The sequence below is a fragment of the Leuciscus leuciscus genome (assembly GCF_965113295.1).
Source record: "Leuciscus leuciscus genome assembly, chromosome: 1".
NCBI classification, from domain to species: Eukaryota; Metazoa; Chordata; class Actinopteri; order Cypriniformes; family Leuciscidae; genus Leuciscus; species Leuciscus leuciscus.
In genome coordinates, this window is record NC_138725.1 from 40,303,854 (window position 1) to 40,320,845 (window position 16,992).

Here is a 16,992-nt window from a genome sequence, read left to right on the forward strand (position 1 = left end):
GCTCCGGATTACAGCGAGAGCTCGGCTCCATCAGTGTGAAGAGAGATGGAGAAGGAGAGATGCCGCTCTGGATTACTGCAAGAGCTCGGCTCCATCAGTGTGAAGAGAGATGGAGAAGGAGAGATGCCGCTCTGGATTACAGCGAGAGCTCGGCTCCATCAGTGTAAAGAGAGATGGAGAAGGAGAGATGCCGCCCTGGATTACAGTGACAGCTCGGCTCCATCAGTGTGAAGAGAGATGGAGAAGGAGAGATGCCGCTCTGGATTACAGCGAGAGCTCGGCTCCATCAGTGTGAAGAGAGATGGAGAAGGAGAGATGCCGCTCTGGATTACGGCGAGAGCTCGGCTCCATCAGTGTGAAGAGAGATGGAGAAGGAGAGATGCCGCCCTGGATTACAGTGACAGCTCGGCTCCATCAGTGTGAAGAGAGATGGAGAAGGAGAGATGCCGCTCTGGATTACAGCGAGAGCTCGGCTCCATCAGTGTGAAGAGAGATGGAGAAGGAGAGATGCCGCCCTGGATTACAGTGACAGCTCGGCTCCATCAGTGTGAAGAGAGATGGAGAAGGAGAGATGCCGCCCTGGATTACAGTGACAGCTCGGCTCCATCAGTGTGAAGAGAGATGGAGAAGGAGAGATGCCGCTCTGGATTACAGCGAGAGCTCGGCTCCATCAGTGTGAAGAGAGATGGAGAAGGAGAGATGCCGCTCTGGATTACAGCGAGAGCTCGGCTCCATCAGTGTGAAGAGAGATGGAGAAGGAGAGATGCCGCTCTGGATTACAGCGAGAGCTCGGCTCCATCAGTGTGAAGAGAGATGGAGAAGGAGAGATGCCGCTCTGGATTACGGCGAGAGCTCGGCTCCATCAGTGTGAAGAGAGATGGAGAAGGAGAGATGCCGCTCTGGATTACAGTGACAGCTCGGCTCCATCAGTGTGAAGAGAGATGGAGAAGGAGAGATGCCGCCCTGGATTACAGTGACAGCTCGGCTCCATCAGTGTGAAGAGAGATGGAGAAGGAGAGATGCCGCCCTGGATTACAGTAAGAGCTCGGCTCCATCAGTGTGAAGAGAGATGGAGAAGGAGAGATGCCGCCCTGGATTACAGTAAGAGCTCGGCTCCATCAGTGTGAAGAGAGATGGAGAAGGAGAGATGCCGCTCTGGATTACAGTGAGAGCTCAGTGAGAGAGAGCGGGATTGTTTCTCCTGATTGGCTTTAACAAAACTCTCTAGAAGTCAAATCCTGGAAACACTTTGGCTGAGAGGGTCTGGGAGGAGGGGCTGTGGGTAACTTTTGTTCTGGGTGACTCTTGCAGGTCACACAAACACCCCCGGCACGTCCCGTCTATACCCCCCCACCCCGCAAGGCTTGCTCGCCCCTGGCTAGAGCCCAACAGCCACTCGGGCAAAGTAACTCTTCCCCTCTAAGCTGTACTCCTCCCTCTCGCAATCCCATCTTCCCCCTGTAATCCTTGGCAGTGACCAGCTCTACTCAAACACACACACACACACACACACACACACACACACACACCTCTCAAGTTCAACTGCCTGTGACATCATGTCTCGTTGCTGCGGGCAACCAGACAGTTGGGACGTGACTTTTCAGTTTAGGGGCCGTGCTTAAACTTTGCCTCTCTTTCCTCCGGGCCTGTCTCACTTTTCCGCAGTTCTTTCCTTGTTCCTTTGGATGGGAACGGAGAGAACTTCCCCATACGGAGATGTATGGACATACAGTGGGCCCAAAAGGTTTTCAAACACTTAAAAGGCACAGGTTTGAATGGCACTACATGAGATGATCTGTCTGTATCTGTGCGTCTGAAATGCTACTGGATCTTTTCTCTTCAATCACGTCACTTTTCTTTTGAGTCTTTGGACAAAACTAGAGTTGTGGTGATTTTTCTTGGATGTATGAAGTCAGTTCACTCAGGTGAAGAAAATCTCATCGACTATGAACATGATACACTGACATAAAGCTTCTATCACCTAAAACAAAAACTCTGTGAGGTTTTCAATGATAAATCAAAAGAACTAAAGTACTTTTTGTAGAATGTTTTGTTTGAAAAGTGTTATTTTCTTCAAAATACATGCCAGTCTTGTCAACAAACATTTTAAAGTTAACTTAACTGCTGAAATACCCTTTAGGCCACTTGAAAGTTCACTGAATCCTTCAAGAAACAGCTCTTTGAAGTAAATTACACTGAATTATAATTATTAATGCACTTTCTCAATGCACATTTACTTAAAAATGTATAAATAAAAACAAAATAAATTTATTTATTCTTTCGCCATTGTATCTCTGCCTCTTACTTTTAGCTCTTATCAATGTTTGTATTACATAAAAAAATGTGTTTATAATAAATGTATTATTTCACTACTGTCTCATTGCCTCCATCATTTATCATTGTCTGTATTACATTTAATATTTTTAATATTTTATTATTGCACTTTATTTCAATTTATTTCTTTACTTGCATAGCAATATATATATATATATATATATATATATATATATATACACACACATACACACACACACACACACACACACACACACACACACACACACACATATATATATATATATATATATATATATATATATATTCATATTCATCTGCAAATAATGAATCTTCACAAAGCGTTTACTTATTCTCACCAGCTATTTTCATTGTCACGTCACTGTCTATATTACATTTAATCATTTTATATAAATGAATTATTGCACCCAGAAAAGTGTAATAATAATAATAATAATAATAATAATAATATATATATATATATATATTTTTTTTTCACTAAGAAATAATGAATCTTTGCAAAATATTTAATTATAATACCCAGCTATGCTATTTTGCACACTAAAGTTGTTTAAGTCTTAGAGGACAAAAGAAAAAGTAGTTCCTCTACCCTTTAAAATTTAGGGTGAACACACTAGAAAATTTGCAAAATCGGACAAAGCGAAGTCACAGCCAAGAAGTCACGGTGGGAGAGAAGAATTTTTTTTATAAAAAAATCACCAGCAGAGGGTGATAGCGAGTTGAGAAACAAGTTAAAGAAGGTGAAAAAAACACTGAGAATTGAGGAAAGGTTAGGCAGAAAGAGAGGGAAATTAATGGTCAAATCCAGAGAGGCCGTCCAGCAGAGGGAGGAGGTGAGAGCGGGCGAGTTAGCGACTTCAGATGGTCACCATGTGTTGAGGAGCAGGGAGCCGGCCCGGGGCGGGTGTGGTTTACACATTAATGAGTAAAGTGTACTGGATGATGGAGGAGGCGCAGTGTGGTGGCCGCACATTCGCAACGCTCAAATCAACTACACCGCGCCGATCAGCTTGAGTTATCGCAGGCCTGCTCCAGATGGGCCCGTCACCGCATAGCAGAGAGCATCACGGGAAAGGAGGGGAGGAGCAGGCTAACATGCTAAGAAAGAGGATTTTAAACACTCAAACACAAGAAACAAGGTTTGTTTTGATTATAACAATCACCTGCGTCTGCTGGGGTATGTTCAGAAAGTTGTTGTCCCGTGATCCGATGCTGACAAACCTGTTGGGAGCTGTGGAGCCTGGCGTGGAGTATGCTGAGAAAGAAAGAGAGAAGAAGAGAGACAGAAAATATAAATAAAAAACAAAAAGATTTCAGAAAATCATCAGAAAAGTACAACATTTAACATTTTCATGAATCGCCCTATACAATATAAAATCTTTTAGTTATTTAAAGAGCAATCTGAACAAAAAAAAATGATTTTCAGCAGATGCTTTGAGTGAATTTCATGAAATGAAACAGTAAAACTCCTGTACTGAATGTACTTGCAAGAACTTATAATCAAAGATATACTATGCTTGATTGTCATTGGTTCACAAAGTTGAAGATCAATCAATTAAAATTGAATTTGAATCTGCAGGTTTGAAGTCATTATGAAATTTAGGGCAGTTTCGGGTTTTGGGATTTATTTGATGGACTCTGTAACCGTTCATCAAATATGGATATCTAAAACAAGAAAAGAATCAAAGCCAAAGAGCCGTATTTGTTCTACAGTTTGCTGTTAACGCTTTCATTAGCAAACATTCAAAAAGATATTAAATGCTGCTTTGTTCATTCATTAATTATTATTTTTTATTATTGCAATTAGATACCATTTGTTTAATGAGAGACATTATATAATACACAATTTATTTTGGAGATTACATGTTAAGCTAAGCACTAAATGATTAGGATTTACTTTGCTAAAAGAAACTAAAGGGGTTTTAGGCAATTCGTTTTGTATATTTACCCTTAATAATCCGCATTAACCGTAGTGAACTTATTGTAATGCATGACCACTATATGCTTAATGCTTTAAACATAAGCAATTAACCATTCTATATATTTGTAAGCAGGTGTGGTAAGTGCATTCTGGAGAATCAGCAACATATAAACACATAAAAAGACAACACACACAAACAACATAAAAAAAAAACAATGGAGCCCCAAAAAATAAATAAATAATGAAACGGAAGGAAAAATAAGAAACATGAAAGAAAAGAGGAAAAGAAATGCAAGTGCTCCGTCCAGTGCCCCGTCTGTGGTGAGTGAAAATATTTTGTCTGATTCTCCACCCCGATACGCCACCTCCTTTCTGAACGGCCTAAATTTGGTTTGAGTACGGGACAAACTGACCTTTAGACCAGCACTGGAGCTCAACTATCACATTTCCACAAGCCAAAAAGCTAACCAGCAATGTGAATGTAACCAAAACAAACTCAAATCAAACCAACGTAAAATTTCAAAGCATGGGTTCCGTGTTTCACAATCGACTCTTCAACACACTGACCAGCACAAATCAACCTGGACCAAAATGAAAGTTCAAGATGGTCTAAGCTGGTCTTTTTAGTCGGGTGGATACACACTCTTCTATGTTGTTTTGATTTTCACGCCAGCACTGTCCAATAATCAGAGGCTGCATTACAAAAAGTCCGCGAAAATAGTTTGAACTAAAATGCATAAAAATGTAAAAAACTATTTGGAGTCCACTTTTACTGCCCTAAATTTGCACCCTTCAGTACGGAGGCCCTAAGGGGACATTTGTAGGGAAAAATATGAGATGGGAGGAAAATCTATGTTTGAGCGCTTTTTGCGTTCTCAAGTAAAATAATTGCTTTCCCTCCAAGAAATTTTGCATTCGCTTGCAAAAGCTCTAAATTATAGTTTTCCTCCCACTTCACATTGTTTTCATCACAAAAGGGAGCAAATGCAAAGAGTATCGGGAGGACACTAGAGTTTTGCAAAAGAACACAAAAGTTTTTGTAAGTGAACAAAGTTTCTTAGAAGAAAACACAAAGGTTTTACGAGCATTTGCAAAGTTTCTCAGGGGAACGCAAAATTTTGAAAGAGATTGCAGTTTTTTGGGGGAGAGTATTGTAATCGAAAGAAAAGTTTCTCAGTGGACCGCAAACGTTTTGTGAGAGAACGCAAAGTTTCTCAGGGGAACACAAACGTTTTGTGGGAGAACGCAAAGTTTCTCAGGGGAGAGTTTTGTGATCAAACGCTAAGTTTCTCAGAGGAACACAATATTTTTTTGAGAGAACGCAGTTTCCCGGGGGAGAGTTGTGTGAACGAACGCAAAGTTTCTCAATAGACCGCAAACGTTTTTTGAGAGAACGCAAAGTTTATCAGAGGAACGCAAACGTTTTTTGAGAGAACGCAGTTTCTCGGGAGAGAGTTTTGTAATCGAACGCAAAGTTTATCAGAGTAACGCAAATCATTTTTGAGAGAACGCAGTTTCTCAGGGGAGAGTTTTGTGAGAGAACGAAAAGCGTCTCAGGGGAATGCAATTTTTTTTGAGAGAACACCAAGTTTCTCATGGGAATGCAAACGTTTTGTGAGAGAACGCAGTTTTTTGGGGAAGAGATTTGTGATCGAACGAAAAGTTTCTCAGAGGAAAGCAAAAAAACATTTGAGAGAACGCAGTTTCTCGGGGGAGAGATTTGTGATCGAACGAAAAGTTTCTCAATGGACCGCACACGTTTTGTGAGAGAACGCAGTTTCTCGGGGAAGAATTTTGGGAGAGAACGAAAAGTTTCTCAGGGGAACGCAAACGTTTTGTGAGAGAACACAGTTTCTCGGGGGAACGCAAACGTTTTGTGAGAGAACACAGTTTCTCGGGGGAACGCAAACGTTTTGTGAGAGAACACAGTTTCTCGGGGGAGAATTTTGTGAGAGAACGAAAAGTTTCTCAGGGGAACGCAAACGTTTTGTGAGAGAACACAGTTTCTCGGGGGAACGCAAACGTTTTGTGAGAGAACACAGTTTCTCGGGGGAGAATTTTGTGAGAGAACGAAAAGTTTCTCAGGGGAACGCAAACGTTTTGTGAGAGAACACAGTTTCTCGAGGGAGAATTTTGTGAGAGAACGAAAAGTTTCTCGGGGGAACGCAAACGTTTTGTGAGAGAACGCAGTTTCTCGGGGGAACGCAAACGTTTTGTGAGAGAACGCAGTTTCTCGGGGGAACGCAAACGTTTTGTGAGAGAACACAGTTTCTCGGGGGAACGCAAACGTTTTGTGAGAGAACACAGTTTCTCGGGGGAGAATTTTGTGAGAGAACGAAAAGTTTCTCAGGGGAACGCAAACGTTTTGTGAGAGAACACAGTTTCTCGGGGGAGAATTTTGTGAGAGAACGAAAAGTTTCTCGGGGGAACGCAAACGTTTTGTGAGAGAACGCAGTTTCTCGGGGGAACGCAAACGTTTTGTGAGAGAACGCAGTTTCTCGGGGGAACGCAAACGTTTTGTGAGAGAACACAGTTTCTCGGGGAAGAGATTTGTGATCGAACGAAAAGTTTCTCAGAGGAAAGCAAAAAAACATTTGAGAGAACGCAGTTTCTCGGGGGAGAGATTTGTGATCGAACGAAAAGTTTCTCAATGGACCGCACACGTTTTGTGAGAGAACGCAGTTTCTCGGGGAAGAATTTTGGGAGAGAACGAAAAGTTTCTCAGGGGAACGCAAACGTTTTGTGAGAGAACACAGTTTCTCGGGGGAACGCAAACGTTTTGTGAGAGAACACAGTTTCTCGGGGGAACGCAAACGTTTTGTGAGAGAACACAGTTTCTCGGGGGAGAATTTTGTGAGAGAACGAAAAGTTTCTCAGGGGAACGCAAACGTTTTGTGAGAGAACACAGTTTCTCGGGGGAACGCAAACGTTTTGTGAGAGAACACAGTTTCTCGGGGGAGAATTTTGTGAGAGAACGAAAAGTTTCTCAGGGGAACGCAAACGTTTTGTGAGAGAACACAGTTTCTCGAGGGAGAATTTTGTGAGAGAACGAAAAGTTTCTCGGGGGAACGCAAACGTTTTGTGAGAGAACGCAGTTTCTCGGGGGAACGCAAACGTTTTGTGAGAGAACGCAGTTTCTCGGGGGAACGCAAACGTTTTGTGAGAGAACACAGTTTCTCGGGGGAACGCAAACGTTTTGTGAGAGAACACAGTTTCTCGGGGGAGAATTTTGTGAGAGAACGAAAAGTTTCTCAGGGGAACGCAAACGTTTTGTGAGAGAACACAGTTTCTCGGGGGAGAATTTTGTGAGAGAACGAAAAGTTTCTCGGGGGAACGCAAACGTTTTGTGAGAGAACGCAGTTTCTCGGGGGAACGCAAACGTTTTGTGAGAGAACGCAGTTTCTCGGGGGAACGCAAACGTTTTGTGAGAGAACACAGTTTCTCGGGGGAGAATTTTGTGAGAGAACGAAAAGTTTCTCAGGGGAACGCAAACGTTTTGTGAGAGAACACAGTTTCTCGAGGGAGAATTTTGTGAGAGAACGAAAAGTTTCTCAGGGGAACGCAAACGTTTTGTGAGAGAACACAGTTTCTCGGGGGAGAATTTTGTGAGAGAACGAAAAGTTTCTCAGGGGAACGCAAACGTTTTGTGAGAGAACACAGTTTCTCGGGGGAACGCAAACGTTTTGTGAGAGAACACAGTTTCTCGGGGGAGAATTTTGTGAGAGAACGAAAAGTTTCTCAGGGGAACGCAAACGTTTTGTGAGAGAACGCAGTTTCTCGGGGGAATGCAAACGTTTTGTGAGAGAACGCAGTTTCTCGGGGGAACGCAAACGTTTTGTGAGAGAACACAGTTTCTCGGGGGAGAATTTTGTGAGAGAACGAAAAGTTTCTCAGGGGAACGCAAACGTTTTGTGAGAGAACACAGTTTCTCGAGGGAGAATTTTGTGAGAGAACGAAAAGTTTCTCAGGGGAACGCAAACGTTTTGTGAGAGAACACAGTTTCTCGGGGGAGAATTTTGTGAGAGAACGAAAAGTTTCTCGGGGGAACGCAAACGTTTTGTGAGAGAACACAGTTTCACGGGGGAGAATTTTGTGAGAGAACGAAAAGTTTCTCGGGGGAACACAAACGTTTTGTGAGAGAACACAGTTTCTCGGGGGAACGCAAACGTTTTGTGAGAGAACACAGTTTCTCGGGGGAGAATTTTGTGAGAGAACGAAAAGTTTCTCAGGGGAACGCAAACGTTTTGTGAGAGAACACAGTTTCTCGAGGGAGAATTTTGTGAGAGAACGAAAAGTTTCTCAGGGGAACGCAAACGTTTTGTGAGAGAACACAGTTTCTCGGGGGAACGCAAACGTTTTGTGAGAGAACACAGTTTCTCGGGGGAGAATTTTGTGAGAGAACGAAAAGTTTCTCAGGGGAACGCAAACGTTTTGTGAGAGAACACAGTTTCTCGGGGGAGAATTTTGTGAGAGAACGAAAAGTTTCTCAGGGGAACGCAAACGTTTTGTGAGAGAACACAGTTTCTCGAGGGAGAATTTTATGAGAGAACGAAAAGTTTCTCAGGGGAACGCAAACGTTTTGTGAGAGAACGCAGTTTCTCGGGGGAACGCAAACGTTTTGTGAGAGAACACAGTTTCTCGGGGGAGAATTTTGTGAGAGAACGAAAAGTTTCTCAGGGGAACGCAAACGTTTTGTGAGAGAACGCAGTTTCTCTGGGGAACGCAAACGTTTTGTGAGAGAACGCAGTTTCTCGGGGGAACGCAAACGTTTTGTGAGAGAACACAGTTTCTCGGGGGAGAATTTTGTGAGAGAACGAAAAGTTTCTCAGGGGAACGCAAACGTTTTGTGAGAGAACACAGTTTCTCGAGGGAGAATTTTGTGAGAGAACGAAAAGTTTCTCAGGGGAACGCAAACGTTTTGTGAGAGAACACAGTTTCTCGGGGGAGAATTTTGTGAGAGAACGAAAAGTTTCTCGGGGGAACGCAAACGTTTTGTGAGAGAACACAGTTTCACGGGGGAGAATTTTGTGAGAGAACGAAAAGTTTCTCGGGGGAACACAAACGTTTTGTGAGAGAACACAGTTTCTCGGGGGAACGCAAACGTTTTGTGAGAGAACACAGTTTCTCGGGGGAGAATTTTGTGAGAGAACGAAAAGTTTCTCAGGGGAACGCAAACGTTTTGTGAGAGAACACAGTTTCTCGAGGGAGAATTTTGTGAGAGAACGAAAAGTTTCTCAGGGGAACGCAAACGTTTTGTGAGAGAACACAGTTTCTCGGGGGAACGCAAGCGTTTTGTGAGAGAACGCAGTTTCTCGGGGGAACGGAAACGTTTTGTGAGAGAACACAGTTTCTCGGGGGAACGCAAACGTTTTGTGAGAGAACACAGTTTCTCGGGGGAGAATTTTGTGAGAGAACGAAAAGTTTCTCAGGGGAACGCAAACGTTTTGTGAGAGAACACAGTTTCTCGGGGGAGAATTTTGTGAGAGAACGAAAAGTTTCTCAGGGGAACGCAAACGTTTTGTGAGAGAACACAGTTTCTCGAGGGAGAATTTTATGAGAGAACGAAAAGTTTCTCAGGGGAACGCAAACGTTTTGTGAGAGAACGCAGTTTCTCGGGGGAACGCAAACGTTTTGTGAGAGAACACAGTTTCTCGGGGGAGAATTTTGTGAGAGAACGAAACGTTTCTCAGGGGAACGCAAACGTTTTGTGAGAGAACACAGTTTCTCGGGGGAGAATTTTGTGAGAGAACGAAAAGTTTCTCAGGGGAACGCAAACGTTTTGTGAGAGAACACAGTTTCTCGAGGGAGAATTTTGTGAGAGAACGAAAAGTTTCTCAGGGGAACGCAAACGTTTTGTGAGAGAACGCAGTTTCTCGGGGGAACGCAAACGTTTTGTGAGAGAACGCAGTTTCTCGAGGGAGAATTTTGTGATCAAACGCAAAGTTTCTCAGGGGAACACAACAATTTTGTGAGAGAACACAGTTTCTCGGGGGAGAATTTTGTGAGAGAACGAAAAGTTTCTCAGGGGAACGCAAACGTTTTGTGAGAGAACACAGTTTCTCGGGGGAGAATTTTGTGAGAGAACGAAAAGTTTCTCAGGGGAACGCAAACGTTTTGTGAGAGAACACAGTTTCTCGAGGGAGAATTTTATGAGAGAACGAAAAGTTTCTCAGGGGAACGCAAACGTTTTGTGAGAGAACGCAGTTTCTCGGGGGAACGCAAACGTTTTGTGAGAGAACACAGTTTCTCGGGGGAGAATTTTGTGAGAGAACGAAACGTTTCTCAGGGGAACGCAAACGTTTTGTGAGAGAACACAGTTTCTCGGGGGAGAATTTTGTGAGAGAACGAAAAGTTTCTCAGGGGAACGCAAACGTTTTGTGAGAGAACACAGTTTCTCGAGGGAGAATTTTGTGAGAGAACGAAAAGTTTCTCAGGGGAACGCAAACGTTTTGTGAGAGAACGCAGTTTCTCGGGGGAACGCAAACGTTTTGTGAGAGAACGCAGTTTCTCGAGGGAGAATTTTGTGATCAAACGCAAAGTTTCTCAGGGGAACACAACAATTTTTTGAGAGAACGCCAAGTTTCTCAGGGGAACGCAAACGTTTTGTGAGAGAACGCAGTTTCTCGGGGGAGAGTTTTGTGAGAGAACGCAGAGTTTCTCAGGGGAAAGCAAATGTTTTGTGAGAGAATGCAAAGTTTCTCAGAGGAACGCAAACGTTTTTTGAGAGAACGCAGTTTTTTGGGGGAGAGTTTTGTGAGAGAACGTAAAGTTTCTGAGGAACGCAAACGTTTTGTGAGAGAACGCAAAGTTTCTCAGAGGAACGCAAGAAAAATTTGTTTCTCAAGGAAGAGTTTTGTGATCGAATGCAAAATTTATATGGCCAAATGCTCGTAAAAGTTTCGCAAGAGAACGCAGAAATTTTCAGAGTGAATGCAAAAGTTTCTCAGGGAAACGCAAAGGTTTTGAGAGAGAACGCAAAACCATTGAAATATATATTTTACTCCCAACTCATTTTCCCCCCTTTATTATTTCCCTTTATGGGCTCCGTACTTTAGTTTTTGATGGGTTAAACCACTAAAAACCACTAAAATTCATGCCTGAAAATTAGGATGCATAAAAAAGACCTGCACGAAAATTGCATTGGTTTCATTCAGATTGAAAAAATAAAATAAAAGTAGTAAGGACTAGGTCTGACCCAACAGTTAGTGCTAACACGATAGTTACGAATAATGGGCAGTAGATGTTAACTCAAGAAACACAAACTAGATGGCAAAAATCGGCCCAGCTGTGGCCAGACGACTGGCTTTCTCCCAGCCTTCGAGGGGTTTGGTGGAATGGGGGGGGGGGTTTCGGGTCACTTACACGGAGATGTGGGTGAGGTGAGTCCGCCATCGGGGGGCGTGCTGCTGGGTTTTTGTGAGAATTTTGTGAGAGAACGAAAAGTTTCTCAGGGGAACGCAAACGTTTTGTGAGAGAACACAGTTTCTCGAGGGAGAATTTTGTGAGAGAACGAAAAGTTTCTCAGGGGAACGCAAACGTTTTGTGAGAGAACACAGTTTCTCGGGGGAGAATTTTGTGAGAGAACGAAAAGTTTCTCGGGGGAACGCAAACGTTTTGTGAGAGAACACAGTTTCACGGGGGAGAATTTTGTGAGAGAACGAAAAGTTTCTCGGGGGAACACAAACGTTTTGTGAGAGAACACAGTTTCTCGGGGGAACGCAAACGTTTTGTGAGAGAACACAGTTTCTCGGGGGAGAATTTTGTGAGAGAACGAAAAGTTTCTCAGGGGAACGCAAACGTTTTGTGAGAGAACACAGTTTCTCGAGGGAGAATTTTGTGAGAGAACGAAAAGTTTCTCAGGGGAACGCAAACGTTTTGTGAGAGAACACAGTTTCTCGGGGGAACGCAAGCATTTTGTGAGAGAACGCAGTTTCTCGGGGGAACGGAAACGTTTTGTGAGAGAACACAGTTTCTCGGGGGAACGCAAACGTTTTGTGAGAGAACACAGTTTCTCGGGGGAGAATTTTGTGAGAGAACGAAAAGTTTCTCAGGGGAACGCAAACGTTTTGTGAGAGAACACAGTTTCTCGGGGGAGAATTTTGTGAGAGAACGAAAAGTTTCTCAGGGGAACGCAAACGTTTTGTGAGAGAACACAGTTTCTCGAGGGAGAATTTTATGAGAGAACGAAAAGTTTCTCAGGGGAACGCAAACGTTTTGTGAGAGAACGCAGTTTCTCGGGGGAACGCAAACGTTTTGTGAGAGAACACAGTTTCTCGGGGGAGAATTTTGTGAGAGAACGAAACGTTTCTCAGGGGAACGCAAACGTTTTGTGAGAGAACACAGTTTCTCGGGGGAGAATTTTGTGAGAGAACGAAAAGTTTCTCAGGGGAACGCAAACGTTTTGTGAGAGAACACAGTTTCTCGAGGGAGAATTTTGTGAGAGAACGAAAAGTTTCTCAGGGGAACGCAAACGTTTTGTGAGAGAACGCAGTTTCTCGGGGGAACGCAAACGTTTTGTGAGAGAACGCAGTTTCTCGAGGGAGAATTTTGTGATCAAACGCAAAGTTTCTCAGGGGAACACAACAATTTTTTGAGAGAACGCCAAGTTTCTCAGGGGAACGCAAACGTTTTGTGAGAGAACGCAGTTTCTCGGGGGAGAGTTTTGTGAGAGAACGCAGAGTTTCTCAGGGGAAAGCAAATGTTTTGTGAGAGAATGCAAAGTTTCTCAGAGGAACGCAAACGTTTTTTGAGAGAACGCAGTTTTTTGGGGGAGAGTTTTGTGAGAGAACGTAAAGTTTCTGAGGAACGCAAACGTTTTGTGAGAGAACGCAAAGTTTCTCAGAGGAACGCAAGAAAAATTTGTTTCTCAAGGAAGAGTTTTGTGATCGAATGCAAAATTTATATGGCCAAATGCTCGTAAAAGTTTCGCAAGAGAACGCAGAAATTTTCAGAGTGAATGCAAAAGTTTCTCAGGGAAACGCAAAGGTTTTGAGAGAGAACGCAAAACCATTGAAATATATATTTTACTCCCAACTCATTTTCCCCCCTTTATTATTTCCCTTTATGGGCTCCGTACTTTAGTTTTTGATGGGTTAAACCACTAAAAACCACTAAAATTCATGCCTGAAAATTAGGATGCATAAAAAAGACCTGCACGAAAATTGCATTGGTTTCATTCAGATTGAAAAAATAAAATAAAAGTAGTAAGGACTAGGTCTGACCCAACAGTTAGTGCTAACACGATAGTTACGAATAATGGGCAGTAGATGTTAACTCAAGAAACACAAACTAGATGGCAAAAATCGGCCCAGCTGTGGCCAGACGACTGGCTTTCTCCCAGCCTTCGAGGGGTTTGGTGGAATGGGGGGGGGGGGGTTTCGGGTCACTTACACGGAGATGTGGGTGAGGTGAGTCCGCCATCGGGGGGCGTGCTGCTGGGTTTAGAGTCTGGCATTGGGAGGGGCACTGGACGCGCCACAGGGGGGGGTGGAGGCAGCAAGAAGGAGCCCGGCATTTTGCTCTGGCCGCTCCCGTTCGGCTGCAGACGACACAAACAGGGTGAGGAGTACGGACACGCCCGACACCCCACAAATGGAAAAAACAACGCAGACTCGCTTAAAAAAAAAAAAAAAAAAAAAAAGGAATGGCGGGTGGCTGGTAGTGGAAAGAGTTGAGAGGGAAACAACCAAAAGGATGGTGAATGTCTGTTTGCTTTTGTATATGAAAGGGTGTGTTTGTGTGCGTGTTTGTGTGTCGACTTCACCACAGGCATAGACAGGAGCAGTGGAGGAGCTGGAAATAAACAAAAATGGAGAACTTTAGGTAGAAGGTGAGGAAGAAGAAGAAATGGGCGCACGAATGGTGAGGTGAGCTTTGGTCCATGGAATGATTCCAAATCAAAATCTGGGCAAAAAAAAAAAAAAAAAAAGCCATGTTCAAAACGCTGAAAATGGCAGAAGCAGAACTGAGGAGGGATGCGCTACGCTGTAATGCGCAGAGGTCGTCAGCGGTTGCGCAGATGGGTTTTAACGTGGAAGTGGACAGAGAAGGAGAGATTAACTCAAGATTGTCTAGACAAGCAAAAGATACATAACAGTGACCGATTAGTCGGCCTCAAAGACAAGGAAGGAACGCACACTTTTGTTTCCATCGGAAAAGACAGTATGCAGTTACTGTGTGTATATAGTAAAAAAGTGCATACATTATCTACATTTGTGCATTATTTAAAAAGTTTGTGGATGCTTGATAACAGCAAACTTCAATCTTAGCTGGTCTGTTAATTGCAACAGATGTCTCAGGGCTCCAGACTGCGACTAAAACGGTCGCAATATTAATTTGCGAGTGATATTTTTGCCGAGATTGCCACTGGCGACAATATAAACTTACATGTTATGGTTAAAAAAATTCATGCCTTTTGACCTGCATGTTCTGTTATCCATCACATCTTTTGTTGTGTTGTCGTAATAAAATGAGACAACGTGCAGCAAAGTTGAAGTGGAAAAAAACCTCACCAAAATATGCACAGGGACAGCGAGGATCAGCTTTGTGCGTGAGAAACGCATGTCAAAATGAAAAATATCTGCCTTTTTAAAGCCCTCATCTCTATCGAACAACAACGCTGACGGCTGTGAGAGAGAAAACGACGGAAACGTGTCAATGACTGAACCATGCAAGTACAGTAAAAATTCAGGAAGGCAGCATCTATTTCGTGGATAAACTACAAAAGATAAACATGTCAGCTGTGTGGACGCGAAACTAATCGTTAACAATTCTCGTTTTTAATTGATACTGATATGGATTCTTATTCTCAATATCTTTTCATCTTTGTTGTTTTTCTGTTACTGCCTGAACTTCACAGTATTTGTCACGCAGCCATCCATAATCACAGTAAGATTTGTACTTAATTGTCACCTGTAATGTGCTTGTTAATTTTAGTAAACTATTAACAAACTTTCAGCTTTCAAATTCTGTCAATTTTGTCATGAAATACAAGCAATAAATGTCGTTTTGGCGCTTTTTAATGAGGCCTGACAGACAGATCGCTCAATCAGCATTTCGACCTTGGAAAGAGCTTGTATAAAACAGCTTGAGAACAATCATGTCACGTAACGTCAAATTTTCCTCAGAAAAGCCATTCAATCCTCAAACTCAGGAGTCAGCAAGAAAAATAACTATAGAAAGGAGCATTTTGCTAAATATATGCACTATATCACACTATACTTATATTTTTACTTAACCTGTTGTCTACATAAGAAAGAATGCAAGGAGCTAAAAATGAAATTCAACACCGCCCGTATAATTTAATTTGAAGAGCTGCCTTTCACCAAATTTACCTCAGATATTACTCATGAAGAAAAATAGATTGGGTTTGTGCAAGACATACAACAATGTTTATAGGATGCATTAGGAGGAGGCCAAACTATACTCATTGGCCATGTGATGCTGACATTATTATGGTCTGTGACTGGCTCAGATTCTGTGTAAAGAACGATTCTTTGTGACTGTCAAGTTGGAAAAACAATTCAGTTCCTACTTTAAGTGAATCTTAGTTCCCAGGACATCCACAAGATGGATGAAAATGCTGATGCTGTAAAAGGAGGGCAGACGTGACAACACATGACAAAATTACAATACGTTTATTCTTTTGTGGCACTTAAAATAATAATAATTTGGCGCCTAATTTTTTCCCTTATAGGAGCCAAAGGGTCCTAAATAGATTTTTTTGTCTGGAGCCCTGTGTCTTCACACATTACTTTAAATGCTTGATAACGTTAGTTTCACAGAGAAAAAGAATACATTCAATATCAATTAATGAGGCAAGTATTTTTGCTTAAAATGAAAACTAAGTTCTGTTTCATCAACATTTGGTTTGGAAGGATGAAATGTCTTATCATTAAACAATTGCACACTGCACATTATATACTCTATATTTCCAAACATTTTAACAAACAGTGTGTGAAACAATATGCAGCAAGCAATGATCAATGTTTTATACAATGGATTGTGACAATGGCTGCATTCAAAATGGAGTATTAGTATAAAGTGTCCTAAAAGATCAAGTTGAACACATTGCATTGTGGGATAGAGTATTTCATGCGTTCTTCTCTCTTGTATAATGTATACTGGGTTTTTAATGCAAACAGAAAATTTGTATACGGTTCACAGTATACATGCTGCAAAAATAGTATGCGTAGTATGATACTGTAGGACGGCATTCCCAAAATTCACTATTAAACCAGTGTGTGTTTGTTCAGAGAACAGCTGCATAACGAGTTCAATTCAGACGTTCACACCAACACTTCCTGTGTGAGGTCATTTCCTCTTACCTGACCGCTAGCCTGTCCTGATCCGTCGGCGCACACGAACTGCACAAACTCCTTGAGCGGGTCCTGTCCCGGGTGGTGGTGGTATCGGATGGTGGGATGGGTGAAATACGGGCTGGACTGCTGGATGATGGATGGCGAGGGGAAGTGCAGGGAAGAAGCTGAGGCACGGGGACTTCCTGCTGACAGACACACACACACACACAAAGAGAGAGGTTAGTGACAGATATTATACAAGTACAGTAGTATATTAATAATTAGTCCAACAACAGATGACATGAGATGGAAGTGATGGAAAGCAGTTCAGGAAAAATAGTGTGTGTGTGTGTGTGTGTGTGTATACACTATAATTTGGGAAAAACTGTTCGCAGAACAGAGCTAAATCGGACAAAACCTCCCTTAGGATCCCAGGCGATGTCTTGATAGGTAAAA

General features: G+C 42.6%; 1 protein-coding gene across 16 annotated transcripts in view; it reads right to left on the minus strand.

Annotated features, from left to right (window-relative positions):
* Nucleotides 1–16,992, minus strand: part of nfixb (nuclear factor I/Xb) — a 168,923-nt gene that overhangs the window by 8,890 nt on the left and 143,041 nt on the right. For 6 of the 16 annotated variants that reach the window (XM_082181110.1, XM_082181112.1, XM_082181101.1 and 3 more), the window contains 3 exons: nucleotides 16,564–16,742; nucleotides 13,628–13,775; nucleotides 3,480–3,571 (listed from right to left, as the gene is read on the minus strand). In XM_082181110.1, coding sequence (XP_082037236.1) covers nucleotides 3,480–3,571; nucleotides 13,628–13,775; nucleotides 16,564–16,742 — 419 coding nt within the window. The remainder of the gene's footprint in view (nucleotides 1–3,479; nucleotides 3,572–13,627; nucleotides 13,776–16,563; nucleotides 16,743–16,992) is intronic. The other 10 variants (XM_082181111.1, XM_082181113.1, XM_082181108.1 and 7 more) reach the window with 3 other exon arrangements.